Source organism: Dipodomys spectabilis, unplaced genomic scaffold (genome assembly GCF_019054845.1).
Source record: "Dipodomys spectabilis isolate Male_0828 unplaced genomic scaffold, ASM1905484v1 ptg000094l, whole genome shotgun sequence".
NCBI lineage: Eukaryota > Metazoa > Chordata > Mammalia > Rodentia > Heteromyidae > Dipodomys > Dipodomys spectabilis.
Genome location: NW_024870771.1, coordinates 15,775,996 through 15,793,935, shown reverse-complemented (window position 1 = coordinate 15,793,935; position 17,940 = coordinate 15,775,996). Strand labels below are relative to the sequence as shown.

Sequence of the window (17,940 nt, the reverse complement as noted above, 5' to 3'; positions counted from 1 at the left end):
CCACTAAAATAGCATTAGGTATGTGGTGAAAAGTCTGATACTGCTGTATGAGAGCCTGGAAAAAAAATTTTCTTATTACCTAATGTGTAAAGTATGAGGTCTCTGGGTTGTTGATAGGCTGATAGAGAATTTATAAAGACGCTTTTGGAAAAGGGAGTGTAGTATGGAGTTAAAAATCAGCATTATGCTTTAACTGGTAGAGTAAATGTCTGGTAACTAGTCTATAATGTTTTCTTTGTATGCTCAGTAGATTGTTGTTGATGTTGATCAAGTCTAGAAGTGCTAGCTGACCTGTTCTGGGGACCACTACAGAGAAACACAGCTAGAATTTCAGATTTGACTTTCCACAACAAAAACAATTGCCCTTTTTATCTTGCAGGTGACCAAACCTTAATCGTTAGTAACCTAACTCTAGGTACTTGCACAAATATGAAATGGACATCAGCCTGCCAATTAAACTGCCTTACTAAAGGAAAATATAGGCCAAAGAAATACTAATGCCTTAAACAAGCAAGCAAAGCAACAGAAGTTTTCCCTTTTTCCAATTTAGTCTTGTATGGTTCTGGAATATTTAAAATTGTTTTGAAAATCACATGAAGCACATGCTCATTTTCCATTAGGATTAGGGTCACTAGAGATTATAGCTAGTTAACATAGATCTAAGATGATTGCCCAGATAATATGTAAGAGATTATTTTAGATTAAATGGAGTAATATATGGATTTGATATTAATGTATCAGTTGTAAAGATCATTTTCTTTTTTATTTCTCTCTTGAGTGGGGAAGTAACTTAAAGACTTACTACTCGTTCTCTCAATTACATATGGTAAGGATAACTTTCAGTGAACAGCAAAGTCATCATTCCTTTAGCAAGATGGTTTAATGGGTAGGCTAGTGTTTATTTTACATTCACATCTGGCTTTTGTTTTTTGTTTTGGCCAGTCCTGGGGCTTGAACTTGGGGCCTGGAAACTGTCCCTGAGCTTCTTTTGCTCATGGCTAGCACTGTACCACTGAGCCACACTGCTGCTTCTGGCTTTTTCTGTGTGTGTGGTGCTGAGGAATGGAACCCAGGGCTTCATGCATGCTAGGCAAGCACTCTGCCCCCAAGCCACATTTCCAGCCCCTACACTCACATCTGCATTCAAGAAATTCTGGGGTTGGAGGCATGGCTCAGTGGTAGAGAATTAGCCAGTAAGCAAAAGCATCAGGTATAAGTTCAAGTCCCAGTCTCAGGCAAAATAAAAAAAAAAAAAAAGAAAAGTTCTAACTTCTTGAGTTTTAAATTTTCTTTTGGAAAATGGTAAACTCTTTGGATTGATTTGAAAGCCTAGTAAGTAGCCTGACATGTAAAATTCTGCATCTTCTAAATTTTAAATTAATAGAGCTTGGTTAGCCAATAGATAATGATTTTAATATAGATACTTCACTGATAATATTAATGCTTTTAATTATATAGAGTATAGTTTTACTTCAAAATCTAATAGTCACTTCTGTGGTTTTACGTTATGTAATTTAGTTACCCGTGGCCAACATGGTCTAAAGAGATGAAGTAAAAAACTCCAGAATTTAATTTATAACTCTTACTACAGAATATTGTTATCTTATTACAGAATGTTGTTATAATTTTTCTATTTTGTTATTAGTTATTTTATTGCTGTCTCTAATTTAAAATTTTTATCCTAAGTGGGTATGGATAGGAAAAACATAGTATATTGGGTTTGGTACTATTATTTTAGGCATCCCCTGTGGACATATTCTCTGAGGATTAAGAAAGGACTTCTGTAACTGAAAACTATGTCAGGCATTTTGGTACATGCATATAATCTCAGTACTCCGGACCTGGAGGCAGAAGAAACAAGCATTAGAGGCCAGCCTGTACTACATTGTAAGTTCAAATCTAGTATACTACATAGTGAGACCCTGTTTCAATAAAACAAAATAATCCAGGTATGGTGGTATACTTGCAATCTCAGCTACTTGGGAGGTGGAAGTAGAGGAAGAAGGATTGAGTGTTTGAGACTATCTCTGGCAAGTTAGTGTGGTTCTGTTTCAAAACCAAAAAAAAAAATTGGAAGTGGTAGGGATAGTAGTTCAAGTGGTGAAATACTTGCTGGGCACAAAGCCCTGAGTTCCATCCCCAGGCTATGGGTGGGAGAAGTTTCATGTTCATGAATTTGAATCCTTTGTTCATGAGTTTGAATCCTATGTTCAGGAGTTTGAAAACTTAAAGTTGATTATATGATAAAATATACTCCATAATGATTTGCATATTCAATGTAATTCTCACCAGAAACTTAGCTGATCATTTGTAGAAATAGGCAAGCTGATTTCTAAAATTTATATGGAAGTGCAGGGTACCCTATATAGTCAAAACAATATTGAAAAAGAACTGAGTGGGAGGATTAATAGCAATTTTAAGAATTAAAGCAACAATAATTAAGATAGTGTGCTGTTGATACATGGACACAGATCAGTGGTACACAGTAGAAAGCCCAAACTAATGTACTTGGGATTTTTTTTTTTTTTTTTTTTTGGATAAGCAAGGATAAACCAAGACCATCTAGTGGGGGAAAAATTATTTTTTTCAACATAATTATACTAGGACCAGTGGATATTCACATACATATACAAAAATGACCTTAAACTCGATCTAAGACTAAACATAACCAGCAAAAACTATAAACTCAGGCTGGGAGCCAGTGGCTCACACCTGTAATCCTAGCTACTCAGGAGGCTGAGATCTGAGGATCACAGTTCAAAGCCAGCCTGGGCAGGAAAGTCCGTGTCTTTTTTTTTTTGGTCCGGTCATGGGGCCTGAACTCTGGGCCTGGGCGCTGTCCCTCAGCTCTTCAGCTCAAGGCTAGCACTGTACCACTTGAGCCACAGCGCCACTTCCAGCTTTTTTTTTTTCTGCTTATGTGGTGCTGAGGAATCGAACCCAGGGCCTCATGCATGCAAGGCAAGTGCTTTTCCACTGAGTCAACTTCCCAGCCCGTCTGTGAGACTCTTATCTTCAACTAACCACTCAGAAAACTGGAAGTGACGCTGTGGCTCAAGCGGTAGAGCACTGGCTTTGAGCGGAAGAGCGCCGGGACAGCGCCCAGGCCCCAGAATTCAAGCCTCACAATTGACAAAAACAAAACAAAACAAAAAAACACCCTATAAAACTCCTCATAGAAAGTATGGGGGTAGATCTCTATTTACTTTGGATTTGACATCAGTTTTTAGTGGTGCTGAAAGCATGAACAACTAAAGAAAAAAGTAGATAAATTAGACTTTATCTAAAATATAATCTTTTTGCCCTTCAAAGGACACCATTGAAAAATTAGGTTTTTGACAATACTTAGGCTTGAACTGAGGGACTTATGCTTGCTAAGTGGACAGAAATCATTTGAGCCACTTTGCCATAATCTCTCTCTCTCTCTCTTTTTTTTTTTCTGGTTGGTTGTGGGGCCTGAACTCTGGGCCTGGGCGCTGTCCCTCAGCTCTTCAGCTCAAGACTAGTGCTTTACCACTTGAGCCACAGCACCACTTCCAGCTTTTTCTGCTTATGTGGTGCTGAGGAATAGAACCCAGGGCCTCATGCCTGCAAAGCAAACACTCCACCACTGAGCCACCTTCCCAGCTCTGGGTTGGTTATTTTTAAAATAGGATTTCACTTTATACCCTGATCAGCGTGGTCTACAGTCTTCCTGTTTGTACTTCTCTTTGTTGCTAGGATGACAGGTTTCCACCACTGTGCCAATTCATTGGTTGAGATGGAATCTTACAAATGTTGTTATGTACTGGCTGGCCTTGAACTGTGATCTTCCATTCTTTATCTCTCAAATAGCATTACAAGTTTGAACCACTGCTACTAAGAAAGATTTTATTTTGTTTTTAACACCTCATAAAATAAATGATAATAAAATAACTAATAAATAATGTCTTTTAAAATTATTTATCTGAGAAGGAACTTGTATCTCATATATAGAAAGAATTCTCACAATTATAATAAAGAGAACAATGGAAAGGCTGATCAAGATGCATTGTACTGCTAAATGATATGTTGAATTGAAACCCCTTTATACAACTAAAGGTAGTATAAAAATAAAGCAAAAAAAGTTAATAAAGCCTAGCATATTGCTATAAACTAAAAAAAATATACAACTCATTTAAAAATTGGACAAGGGGCTAAAAATATTGCCCCTGAATTTTTCTTCTCTAGGTTAGTACTTGCTTTGCGCCACAGTGTCACTTCTGGTTTTCTAGTGGTTGATTGGAGATAGTCTCAGGGACTTTCCTGCCCAAGCAGGTTTTGAACCTTAATCTTAAGATCTCAGCCTCCTGAGTAGTTAGGATTACAGACGTGTATACCAGGTCCCAGCTGTGGTTTTTCTTTATTAATCCACATAGGGTTTTTAATAGTTAGGAAACATGATAAAAAATGACACATTGGTTTAATTTTGAGGTGGTACACTTGATTTGATATGGGGGAGGGAGATTGAAGCAAGCCTGGAAACTGATACCATAATATATGCATAAGAATGTAAAATTGCAGAGAAATGAATACTTAGAACATGGATATGGTGAGTAAAAGGAAGCTTAGAAATGTTCTAATTCAGCTGGTTCAGATCATAATGTGTATAAGATAATGAGAATAGCTGTCATGAACAGAAGCGTAAAATAATGGAAGTAGAAAAATGTGTTTTACTGGGAAAGTGTTTGAAAGCTAGATTTTTAGAGGTCAAAAAAATAACCATATTACCAAGAACAGTTTTTTTGTTTTTTGTTTTTTTTTTTTGGTCTGGTTGTGGGGCCTGAACTCTGGGCCTGGGCGCTGTCCCTCAGCTCTTCAGCTCAAGGCTAGTGCTCTACCACTTGAGCCACAGTGCCACTTCCGGCTTTTTTCTTTTTGCTTATGTGGTGCTGAGGAATCGAACCCAGGGTCTCAGGCATGCAAGGCAAACGCTCTACCACTGAGCCACTTTCCCACCTTCCCAGTTTTTTTTTTTTTTTTTTTGACAGTCTGACAATTCTGTGTACTTTAATGCTATCTATCTATCTATCTATCTATCTATCTATCTATCTATCTATCTATCTATCTATTTTTTATCGGCAGTGGGGCTTAACTCTGGGCCTGGGCACTGCCCCTCTGCTCTTCAGCTCAAGGCTGGTCCTCTACTGCTTGAGCCACAGTGCCATTTCCAGTTTTCTGGTGGTTAATTGGAGATAAATGTCTCACAGACTTTCCTTGCCCAGGCTGGCTTTGAACTGCAATCCTCCGGTCTTAGCCTCCTGAGTAGCTAGGATTATGGGTGTGAGCCACCGGCGTCTGATGTTTAACATACTGAATAGTTGTTTGAAGAAGTACATGAAGGAAAAAATGAAAGGTTGCAATTAAACTTGGAACTAAGGAAATAGCCAGCAGCTAGGTAGGGAAGATCTGAGTTTGTTTGAATGTATAGCAAAAATGTTCCTCAAGAATTAATTTTAGGGTTGGGAATGTGGCTTAGGGGTAGAGTGCCTCCCTAGCATGCCTAAAGACTCTGGGTTTGATTCTGTGGTACCACATAAATAAAATAAATTTAAAAAGAATTAATTTTCTTTTCTTTTCTTTCTTTTTTTTTGGGGGGTCCGGTCGTTGAACCCAGGGCCTCAGGCATGCAGGGCAAGCGCTCTACCACTGAGCCACCTTCCCAGCCCCATGCTTGGATAATTTTCAATAGCTATAGATAAAAGGGTGCACAAAAATAAAAGGACTATTAGTCCTGGAATCAAGTATCTTAACATCTGTAGTCTGCATATTGATCATGCCAAACCTTTTTATCATTGCTTAAAAATGATAGGCCATTTTAACACTGTGCTTTGGCATAGATTTTATACTAAATAGAAGGAAGGACAGTTCAGTTTCTCTGGGATTAGAAGATGTGTTCATTCTTGAGAAACCAGAATTAAGAGTTTACCAGAAGTCATTCTAAGCAGAAAGAAACATTTTACTCAGGCTGAGGCATGTCTTTTTGGGAATATTAGTAACAGGTAGAGTGGCATAAGATAAGTTGTAACTGCAAGGAACAGTTAGGAAAGACACTTATTTTTTGTACTTCAATTTACACTTAAATCAGTAGGTGATGAATAATTACAGAATTTTAAAGAACACAGTAATAATTCTGCTTGTGAATCTTGACTGTCTCTAGCCTGTTTTCTACATCACCTTAGTATATGAAAGAATTCAAGCCGGGCGCTGGTGGCTCATGCCTGCTACTCAGGAGGCTGAGATCTGAGGATCGCGGTTCAAAGCCAGCCTGGGCAGGAAAGTCCGTGTCTTTTTTTTTTTGGTCCGGTCATGGGGCCTGAACTCTGGGCCTGGGCGCTGTCCCTCAGCTCTTCAGCTCAAGGCTAGCACTGTACCACTTGAGCCACAGCGCCACTTCCAGCTTTTTTTTTTTCTGCTTATGTGGTGCTGAGGAATCGAACCCAGGGCCTCATGCATGCAAGGCAAGTGCTTTTCCACTGAGTCAACTTCCCAGCCCGTCTGTGAGACTCTTATCTTCAACTAACCACTCAGAAAACTGGAAGTGACGCTGTGGCTCAAGCGGTAGAGCACTGGCTTTGAGCGGAAGAGCGCCGGGACAGCGCCCAGGCCCCAGAATTCAAGCCTCACAATTGACAAAAACAAAACAAAACAAAAAAACACCCTATAAAACTCCTCATAGAAAGTATGGGGGTAGATCTCTATTTACTTTGGATTTGACATCAGTTTTTAGTGGTGCTGAAAGCATGAACAACTAAAGAAAAAAGTAGATAAATTAGACTTTATCTAAAATATAATCTTTTTGCCCTTCAAAGGACACCATTGAAAAATTAGGTTTTTGACAATACTTAGGCTTGAACTGAGGGACTTATGCTTGCTAAGTGGACAGAAATCATTTGAGCCACTTTGCCATAATCTCTCTCTCTCTCTCTTTTTTTTTTTCTGGTTGGTTGTGGGGCCTGAACTCTGGGCCTGGGCGCTGTCCCTCAGCTCTTCAGCTCAAGACTAGTGCTTTACCACTTGAGCCACAGCACCACTTCCAGCTTTTTCTGCTTATGTGGTGCTGAGGAATAGAACCCAGGGCCTCATGCCTGCAAAGCAAACACTCCACCACTGAGCCACCTTCCCAGCTCTGGGTTGGTTATTTTTAAAATAGGATTTCACTTTATACCCTGATCAGCGTGGTCTACAGTCTTCCTGTTTGTACTTCTCTTTGTTGCTAGGATGACAGGTTTCCACCACTGTGCCAATTCATTGGTTGAGATGGAATCTTACAAATGTTGTTATGTACTGGCTGGCCTTGAACTGTGATCTTCCATTCTTTATCTCTCAAATAGCATTACAAGTTTGAACCACTGCTACTAAGAAAGATTTTATTTTGTTTTTAACACCTCATAAAATAAATGATAATAAAATAACTAATAAATAATGTCTTTTAAAATTATTTATCTGAGAAGGAACTTGTATCTCATATATAGAAAGAATTCTCACAATTATAATAAAGAGAACAATGGAAAGGCTGATCAAGATGCATTGTACTGCTAAATGATATGTTGAATTGAAACCCCTTTATACAACTAAAGGTAGTATAAAAATAAAGCAAAAAAAGTTAATAAAGCCTAGCATATTGCTATAAACTAAAAAAAATATACAACTCATTTAAAAATTGGACAAGGGGCTAAAAATATTGCCCCTGAATTTTTCTTCTCTAGGTTAGTACTTGCTTTGCGCCACAGTGTCACTTCTGGTTTTCTAGTGGTTGATTGGAGATAGTCTCAGGGACTTTCCTGCCCAAGCAGGTTTTGAACCTTAATCTTAAGATCTCAGCCTCCTGAGTAGTTAGGATTACAGACGTGTATACCAGGTCCCAGCTGTGGTTTTTCTTTATTAATCCACATAGGGTTTTTAATAGTTAGGAAACATGATAAAAAATGACACATTGGTTTAATTTTGAGGTGGTACACTTGATTTGATATGGGGGAGGGAGATTGAAGCAAGCCTGGAAACTGATACCATAATATATGCATAAGAATGTAAAATTGCAGAGAAATGAATACTTAGAACATGGATATGGTGAGTAAAAGGAAGCTTAGAAATGTTCTAATTCAGCTGGTTCAGATCATAATGTGTATAAGATAATGAGAATAGCTGTCATGAACAGAAGCGTAAAATAATGGAAGTAGAAAAATGTGTTTTACTGGGAAAGTGTTTGAAAGCTAGATTTTTAGAGGTCAAAAAAATAACCATATTACCAAGAACAGTTTTTTTGTTTTTTGTTTTTTTTTTTTGGTCTGGTTGTGGGGCCTGAACTCTGGGCCTGGGCGCTGTCCCTCAGCTCTTCAGCTCAAGGCTAGTGCTCTACCACTTGAGCCACAGTGCCACTTCCGGCTTTTTTCTTTTTGCTTATGTGGTGCTGAGGAATCGAACCCAGGGTCTCAGGCATGCAAGGCAAACGCTCTACCACTGAGCCACTTTCCCACCTTCCCAGTTTTTTTTTTTTTTTTTTTGACAGTCTGACAATTCTGTGTACTTTAATGCTATCTATCTATCTATCTATCTATCTATCTATCTATCTATCTATCTATCTATCTATTTTTTATCGGCAGTGGGGCTTAACTCTGGGCCTGGGCACTGCCCCTCTGCTCTTCAGCTCAAGGCTGGTCCTCTACTGCTTGAGCCACAGTGCCATTTCCAGTTTTCTGGTGGTTAATTGGAGATAAATGTCTCACAGACTTTCCTTGCCCAGGCTGGCTTTGAACTGCAATCCTCCGGTCTTAGCCTCCTGAGTAGCTAGGATTATGGGTGTGAGCCACCGGCGTCTGATGTTTAACATACTGAATAGTTGTTTGAAGAAGTACATGAAGGAAAAAATGAAAGGTTGCAATTAAACTTGGAACTAAGGAAATAGCCAGCAGCTAGGTAGGGAAGATCTGAGTTTGTTTGAATGTATAGCAAAAATGTTCCTCAAGAATTAATTTTAGGGTTGGGAATGTGGCTTAGGGGTAGAGTGCCTCCCTAGCATGCCTAAAGACTCTGGGTTTGATTCTGTGGTACCACATAAATAAAATAAATTTAAAAAGAATTAATTTTCTTTTCTTTTCTTTCTTTTTTTTTGGGGGGTCCGGTCGTTGAACCCAGGGCCTCAGGCATGCAGGGCAAGCGCTCTACCACTGAGCCACCTTCCCAGCCCCATGCTTGGATAATTTTCAATAGCTATAGATAAAAGGGTGCACAAAAATAAAAGGACTATTAGTCCTGGAATCAAGTATCTTAACATCTGTAGTCTGCATATTGATCATGCCAAACCTTTTTATCATTGCTTAAAAATGATAGGCCATTTTAACACTGTGCTTTGGCATAGATTTTATACTAAATAGAAGGAAGGACAGTTCAGTTTCTCTGGGATTAGAAGATGTGTTCATTCTTGAGAAACCAGAATTAAGAGTTTACCAGAAGTCATTCTAAGCAGAAAGAAACATTTTACTCAGGCTGAGGCATGTCTTTTTGGGAATATTAGTAACAGGTAGAGTGGCATAAGATAAGTTGTAACTGCAAGGAACAGTTAGGAAAGACACTTATTTTTTGTACTTCAATTTACACTTAAATCAGTAGGTGATGAATAATTACAGAATTTTAAAGAACACAGTAATAATTCTGCTTGTGAATCTTGACTGTCTCTAGCCTGTTTTCTACATCACCTTAGTATATGAAAGAATTCAAGCCGGGCGCTGGTGGCTCATGCCTGCTACTCAGGAGGCTGAGATCTGAGGATCGCGGTTCAAAGCCAGCCCGGGCAGGAGAGACCGTGAGACTCCTATTTCCAATAAACCACCAGAAAACTGGAAGTGGCGCTTTAGCTCAAGTGGTAGAGCGCTCGCCTTGAGCTGAAGAGCTGAGGGACAGCGCCCAGGCCCAGAGTTCAAGTCCCACGACCGACAAAAAAAAAAAAAGAATTCAAAGATTCCTTTCTTTTTTTTTTTTTAAACCAGTCCTGGGGCTTGAACTCTGGGCCTGGGCACTGTCCCTGAGCTTCTTTTGCTCGAGGCTAGCACTCTACCACTTGAGCCATAGTGCTACTTCCAACTTTTTCTCTTTAGGGGAACTGAGGAATCCAGGGCTTCATGCATGCTAGGCAAGCATTCTATCACTAAGCCACATTCTCAGCCCAAAGAATACATTTTGTTTTTATCTAAGGGTTAGAACCTCTGAAGCCATCAGTACTTTTAGGCAGAATTATTCCTTCATACTGTAGAAAGAACACATGTAACAAGCATTGACTATGTTCAAACTAGTATATAATTTTGTTTTTGGCTAAGAACCTTGTTACTGCTTGAGACCAAAACATATAATTACATTTATCCATATAACTCTACCATCTAACACATATAGGTGTCTATCCAGTAATGATTGAATTGAACAATACATCATTTAAAAATGTTTTTTTTTCTGTAAACTACTGTACATAGTGGAGTTTTAAACCATTTCACAAAATATAGAATGAGTCAGAGATAGTTTATGAGGACACTATTTCTTTTTTTTCTTTTTTTTTTTTTTTTTTTGTCGTGGTCTTGAACTCTGCCTGGGTGCTGTCCTTCAGCTCTTCAGCTAAAGGCTAGCACTCTACCACTTGAGCCACAACACCACTTCTGGTTTTCTGGTGGTTTATTGGAGATAAGAATCTCACGGACCTTCTTGCCCTGGTTGGCTTTGAACCATGATCCTCAGATCTCACCTCCTGAGTAGCTTGGATTACAGGCATGAGCCACCCACACCCAGCTTTGGGGTTGATATTAATGTTAATTTTCAAAATTAACCTTCAACACCATGGTTTTGTACCTTATAACACATTTCTGAGTCAAAATCAGATATCTTTCTGAAACTGGAAAACCATTGTTTCTGAATTTACTTGTAATTGTGACTTATTTTCATGATATTGTATAGTTTTTTACTCTTGCGGGCAGATTTTTGGGTGAAAGTTTATAAAATTTCCATATTACCCCTAAAAGCTAGTTTAAGATATTTTGAAAGATTCTCTTTTGACATTTCAGATTATTTGTTAGACTGAATTACTAAGTTCAGGAACCTACAAACTTCTTATATTCACTATTGGGTGGCCTGGAAAAGGCACCTTTCTCAAGGAAGAGTAAAATACAGAACCTTGAAAAGTTTTTATTTTCAAATGGCCATTCTTTTTCTGCCATATTTCAAGAGGCTGGGAAATGTGCTTTCGCAGGATATTAAGCATGGCTTAAAAAATTAAGCCATGTTTCTCTTTTGAACTGCCTAAAAAGTTCCTTACCTCTATAAAGTTCATCTCTGTTAAAATTCTCTTAACCAAAATTTCCTACTCCTTTTCAACCAAACTCTTAGAGGATAGTGAATTACAATTAGAGTAATGCCCCTTCCTGAAACTCCTGTTTTTTTCTTAGGGAATGGGAGTGAATAAATCACTAGTTTCAAGAGTTGTTTGTTGTATAGAAAGTGCTTTCTGTGTTTTGGGCCTGTGTTGTCTAGGGTACTACCTGTTTCCCTTCCCATACTTCATGTCTCACATAGCTATATGATGTTGTCATAGGCTCCAGAGTTGTCTTGTTATCTGTAGCCTAGAGATGGCAACTCATAGTCCCTAGTGAATGTATCCAAAATAAGCAAACATAAGTACCTCAAAAGCAAAATCAGGCAAACTGAACTGTAGCCATCACCAGAGCAAAGGCAGCCAAAAAGATAAGTCCAATATAATTTCTAAAACATATAGTAAGATTAGCAATATGAAATGAATGTAAGCTTAACAAGAACTGAGAGGAAATAATAGGTATGGGAAGTATAAAAATTTAAAAACATTTGATTGGATAGAATTAAGATCAATTAAGCCGGGTGCTTTGGCTCACGCCTGTAATCCTAGCTACTCAGGAGGCTGAGATCTGAGGATCGCAGTTCACAGCCAGCCTGGGCAAGAAAGCCCATGAGACTCTGAACTGCAATAAACCACCAGAAAACCAGAAGTGGCACTGTGGCTCAAGTGGTAGAGCACTAGTCTTGAGCTGAAGAGCTGAGGGACAGGGCCCAGGCCCAGAGTTCAAGCCCCACAACTCACCCCCCCCCCAAAAAAAAAATCAATTAATTTCGAGGAGAAATTAGCTGGAAGATCATGTTTTAGAACTCCTCCTGCTGGGTGCTGGTGGCTCACGCCTGTAATTCTAGCTACTAAGGAGGCTGAGATCTAAGGATTGCGGTTCAAAACCGACTCCCCCCCCCCCCAAAAAAAAAATCTTCTCCTATTGGAAGAACAAAATAGGAGGCATAAAAGTAAAATAAAATTTAAAATACAAATGAAAAGTTAAAAGTAGTACTTTTCTTCCTAAGATCAGGACAAGCAGCCTGCTTTTTTCCATTTTTATTCATAGTATTCAAACTTTTAACCAGAGCAATTAGGAGAAAAGATAAATAAGACATTCAAATTGGAAGGCAAAGAGTAAAATATTTCTCTTTCAGTTGACATGATCTTTGATCTTTGTGTGTGTGTGTTTGGGGGTGGATGGGTCATGGGCCCTGAACTCTGGGCCTGGGCACTGTCTCTCAGCTCTTCAGCTCAAGGCTAGTACTCTACTACTTGAGCCACAGCACTACTTCTGGCTTTTGCTGCCTATGTGGTGCTGAGGAATCAAAACCAAGGCCTCATGTAGTCAAGGCAAGCACTCTACCATTGAACCACCTTCCCAGCCCTGAGAAGATCTTAAATAACTCTGAAGTAGATATAGATTTAAAATCTCTTTCACAGAACAAAACAAACAAAGTTACTAAATGAATTTAGCAATATTGTAAGATTAAAGAAGCATCTTTGTTTCTATATATATGCAGTAAACAGCCTGAAAATGAAATTAAGAAAAGTTGCCATTTACAGTAGCTTCAAGGAACATAAAATATTCAGGGATAAATTCATTCAAGCATGTTAATGATTTGCACACTAAAAACTATAAAACATGGCTGAGAGAAATGAAACAAATCAATGGTCATGTTGAATGGTTAAAAGACTAAAGATTGTACTGCTGAAAGTGATTTGTAGATTAAAAACAGTTCCTATCAATATCTCATTTTTTCTTTTAATGAATTTTTTTTTTTGCCAGTCCTGTGCTTGAACTCTGGGCCTGGGCACTGTCCCTCAGCTCTTCAGCTCAAGGCGACTGCTCTACCACTTGAGCCACAGAGCCACTTCCGGCTTTTTCTGCTTATGTGGTGCTGAGGAATCGAACCCAGGGCCTCATGCATGCAAGGCAAGCACTCTACCCCTGAGCCACCTTCCCAGCCCCCCATTTTTGTTTTTGTCAGAAGAAGAAAAAAGTTCATTTTAAATTTCATGTGGAATCTCAAAGGATCCTTAAACAAATAGCCAAACAGTCCTGGAAAAAAAGTAAGTTAGAAGTCTCATACATCTTGGATTTCACAATATAATATAAAACTGTAGTAATCTAGAATAGTATTTTTACTAAAGTCATTAAAGACAGCCGTAGACTAGAGGGATAGAATAGAGAGCCAGGAAATAAACCCTTGCATATATGGTGAGGAGATTTTCCAGAAAGGTGTCTAGGATGTTCAGTGGGTAGAGGGAACAGTCTTTTCTATAGTTTGGATTTTTTGTCTGTTCTGTATTAAATGGATAAGCCATAATTACCAATATTATTGTTTGAATGTATGTTAAAACAAAAGCAGAAGAAGCTTTTAGAAGAAGCTGTTAGGATTCTTAAAAATGTCAAACAGTGGCTCACATCTGTAATCTTAGTTACTCAAGAGGCTGAGATCTGAGGATCTCAGTTCAGAGCCAGACCAGGCAAGAAAGTCTGTGAGACTCTTAACCTTCAATTAACCACCAAAAAGCTGGAAGAACTGTGGCTCAAGAGTTAGGATGCTAGCTAGCCCTAAGCAAAATCTTGGGCGGTGCCTAAGCCCTGAGTTTAAGCCCTAGGACTGGTGAAAATGAAAACGAACAAAAAACAGAAGGGTTAGCACTTAGGCAGCAAACTTAATATGACAAAAATAGAAGAGGAATGTTTAAGGAATGTTCAACTTTCAACATTCAACAAATGTTGAACTTAAGTAGTAGATTTAGTTCCCAGAAGTTTTTTTTTTTGTCGGTTGTGCGCTTGAACTCTGGGCTTGTTGGGCACTGTCCCTGAGCTCTTCAGCTCAAGGCGAGCACTCTACCACTTGATCCACAGCGACACTTCCTGTTCCCAGAATTTTTGTATTTGCTAATTTCCTACCTTATATTTGGTTCTAGTTTTTTGTTTTTTCCCCAGTCCTGGCGCTTGAAATCAGGGCCTAGCCACTGTTCCTGAGCCTCTCTGTGCTCAAGGGGCTAGTATTCTACCATTTGAACCACAGCTCTTCTCCTGCCTTTTCTGTTTATTTGGTACTGAGGAATGGAACCCAGGGCTTCATGCATGCTAGACAAACATTCTACCACTATGCCATATTCCCAGCCTCTGGTTCTAGTCTGATTTTTCTCTAGTAAGCCCTTACAGATCTTTCTTGTCTATTATCTGTTTTCTAAAATATGTTTGCAAGTTTAGTTACATTGTTGTGTAATTTGTACTTAAGTGCTCTAAATTTTGTTGTAATTTCTTTTTTCAATTACTCTGTGTTCCTTTAGAGACTTAACAAAAATGTCCCCCAGGAAGAAACTCAAGGCATAGCTTAATAGTAGTGTATGCTTAGAATTTGTTAGATCTTGGCTGGATTTAGCTACCACATCCCTCCCCCTCATGTGAAGACAAAGCAAGAATGTCTTCCTTATTTACATATATCATAATTGGTAATTTTTTTGCTTTTTTTTTTTTTTTGTTTATGTGGTGCTGAGGAATCGAACCCAGGGCCTCATGCATGCAAGGCAAGCGCTCTACCACTGAGCCATCTTCCCAGCCTCAATTGGTAATTTTTGAATACTTAGAACATTTTTATTAAAATACAAAATGATAAAGCTAAGTAGAAAAACATAGTAAATATTTACAAAAACACTGATAACATCACTCAAGAAACACATATACCAATTTAGAAAGGTCTTAAAATCAGAGTTTAGCATTCTCTAGAAATCTGTACTGTAGAAAGGGACTCAGGCAGCAGAGGGGACAAATCAAGAGTTGACAGTCAAATAACTGGTCTACTTTTCTTAATACTGCTAACTATAAGTTCCTTCAGGTATAGGTGGTTTTCTTCAGCACATGATGATGTTCAGGATAGGAGCAATTTCTCATTGTTTAAACAAAAATCACTTAAAAAGCCAAATAATATTTGTACTAAAGCTATCAAGTTCTACTTGGTAGAATATTATCTATAAAATTAAGATGAAACAATAAATTATGCTACCTCCTAGTTAGTAAAAACAGAGGAGGCAGAGTAATACTTAAGTAAAATGGCTCCAGTTTTAGCTTAATAATATTTTGATAATTCTTTTTTTTTGCTGAAGTGACCATATAACTCGAGTCTAGAAGAATATGAAATCTGATTTTAATCAAAGAAAACAGAGAAAGCACAGACAAGGTAGAAGAAATTGGTAATTTTTGTTGGCCTACAGGAATAATCTCTTGGAAAATATATGTAGATCACAGTTTCTTTTGGCCTAAAGTAGTTGACTGAAAAACTACCATGTCTTATCCATTTGCTACAGAGTTATACTTTGATTGTGTTGATTCTTTAAGAGATCCTGTATAACTGACACTATCTTCTGTTCAGGCATGTTTATTTTATAAGCTTCTCACTGATTATTTTCTTGTCATTTCAGAAAAAAGCCAAAGGACAAGAGCTGTTTGACCAGATTATGTATCACTTGGACCTGATTGAAAGTGACTATTTTGGTCTGAGATTTATGGATTCCGCCCAAGTAGCAGTGAGTAACTTTACGAGTTCCAATATGGGAGAAGAAATACAGGATTTTAGATGATAATCTCAGTGCTAGAAGACTCATATACTTCATATATTCTTTATTTTATATGATTTCCTATATATCCAGAAACTTTGATATCTTGCTTTAAAACTCACTTGAAGTATTTGTTCAAAATGTGAATTCTGATCCTAACCTGAATTATGGGAGCAAAAACAATTTTTGAGAATGGGGCTTGGACATTAGTGCTTTTAATAACTTACTTAGCTGGGCACTAGTGGCTCACACCTGTAATCCTAGCTACTCAGGAGGCTGAAATCTGAGGATTACAGTTCAAAACTAACCTGGTCAGGAAAGTCTATAAGACTCTTGTCTCCAATTAACTACCAAAATGCTGGAAATGGAGCTGTTATTCAAAGTGATAGAGTGCTAGCCTTGAGCAAAAGAGCTGAGAGATAGTGCCCAGGCCGAGTTCAGGTACCACAACTGACCCCCCCCCCCCAAAAAAAAAAAAAAATTAACTGGCTTGGCTAGGTTGTTGGGCACACTAGAGGTTGGTGAACCACTATGTTATAGAAAGAATGGGGGCTGGGAAGGTGGCTCAGTGGTAGAATGCTTGCCTTGCATGCATGAGGCCCTGGGTTCAATTCCTCAGCACCACATAAGCAGAAGTGGTGCTGTGGCTCAAGTGGTAGAGTGCTAGCCTTGAGCTGAAGAGCTGAGAGACAGCGCCCTGGCCCAGAGTTCAGGCCCCACGACCAACAACAACAAAAAAGAATGTTAGAATTAGAGTTCTGTGGGCTCTTTAGTGACATGAATTTCTAGTTAAGGTGAATAGAGTACACCTGTGAATTCTGTCCATAAATAGTTACTCTTTGATACACATTTTAGAAAGTTGAAAGTAAGCTGGGTGTTGATGGTTCACGCCTGTAATCAATCTTAGCTATCAGGAGGCTGAGATCTGAGGGTTGCAGTTCAAAGCCAACCTGGGTAGGAAAAGTCCATGAGACTCTTATCTCCAATAAACCACTCAGAAAACTGGAAGTGGCGTTGTGGCTCAAGTGGTAGAGTGCTAGCCTTGAGCTGAAGAGCTGAGGTACAGCGCCCAGGCCTAGAGTTCAAGCCCCACTGCCGACCAAAAAAGAAAGTTGGAAGCTAGTTAAAGGATTAAGTACTATATTAGGATTTTCCTATAGTGTGTTTGGAAGAATATAATAGATGGTAGGATTGGAAAGTGGATTTGCATCTATGCCACCTAAACAGAATATCAAGGTTACTAATTAAGAAATTGGTGATATTTTCCAACAATTAGGTTTTCTTAAGCATAAATTTATATTTTGCTTCAGGAAGTTTTATGTAGAAATACTGTGCGAGATTATTTAGAGTGAGCATGACTGGGGTTAAGAAAATTTACTATACACACTGGTGTGATATACATAATATTAAGGCCTCAGGGGTGGGAAGGGGGCTAGTGGTAGAGTGCTTGCCTTGCAGGCATGAGGCTCTGGGTTCAATTCCTCATAAACAGAAAAATCTGTAAGTGATGCTGTGGCTCAAGTGGTAGAATGCTCGCCTTGAGCTGAACAGCTTAGACACAGCGCCCAGGCCCAGAGTTTAATCCCCATGTCTGACCATTAAAAAAAGTAGTAAATAGTATTAAGGCCTAGACAGAAGGCAGAAGGAGAGAAATAGTAAGAGTATCAAGACATTAAGCTTTTTTTTCTACAGTCTGAGTATGTGTGTATCAGTCTGTTTGCAGGTGGTGTTTGGAGATTAATTCCTTAGCTGGCTGTATGGATCATCTTGACTAAGTTTATAACAGTTAATCATTTTAGCTATCATTTTTTTCCTTTCTAAATTAAAATTAAGTATGAAGAGTTAGTGACAGGTAAATGTTAGAATATCCTATTCCCATTGTAATTGGTGGGCAGTTACTTTAAGGATATTCCTCATCAAAATTTTTATATTATTATTTTCTATATTGTTTTTATCAAGTGACATTATCAAATGCATATTTATTTTTATCTCTTACTATTGTTCATTGGCTTATT

At 38.5% G+C, this 17,940-nt stretch overlaps 1 protein-coding gene across 4 annotated transcripts in view; it reads left to right on the top strand.

The window, feature by feature from the left end:
* Epb41l5 (erythrocyte membrane protein band 4.1 like 5) overlaps positions 1–17,940 on the top strand; it is a 142,955-nt gene that overhangs the window by 8,347 nt on the left and 116,668 nt on the right. For all 4 annotated transcript variants that reach the window (XR_006148203.1, XM_042685279.1, XM_042685278.1 and 1 more), the window contains exon 3: positions 15,791–15,895. Coding sequence is in view for 3 of the 4 variants with exons in the window: in XM_042685279.1 (XP_042541213.1) it covers positions 15,791–15,895 (105 nt within the window). In the remaining variant the exon portion in view is untranslated. The remainder of the gene's footprint in view (positions 1–15,790; positions 15,896–17,940) is intronic.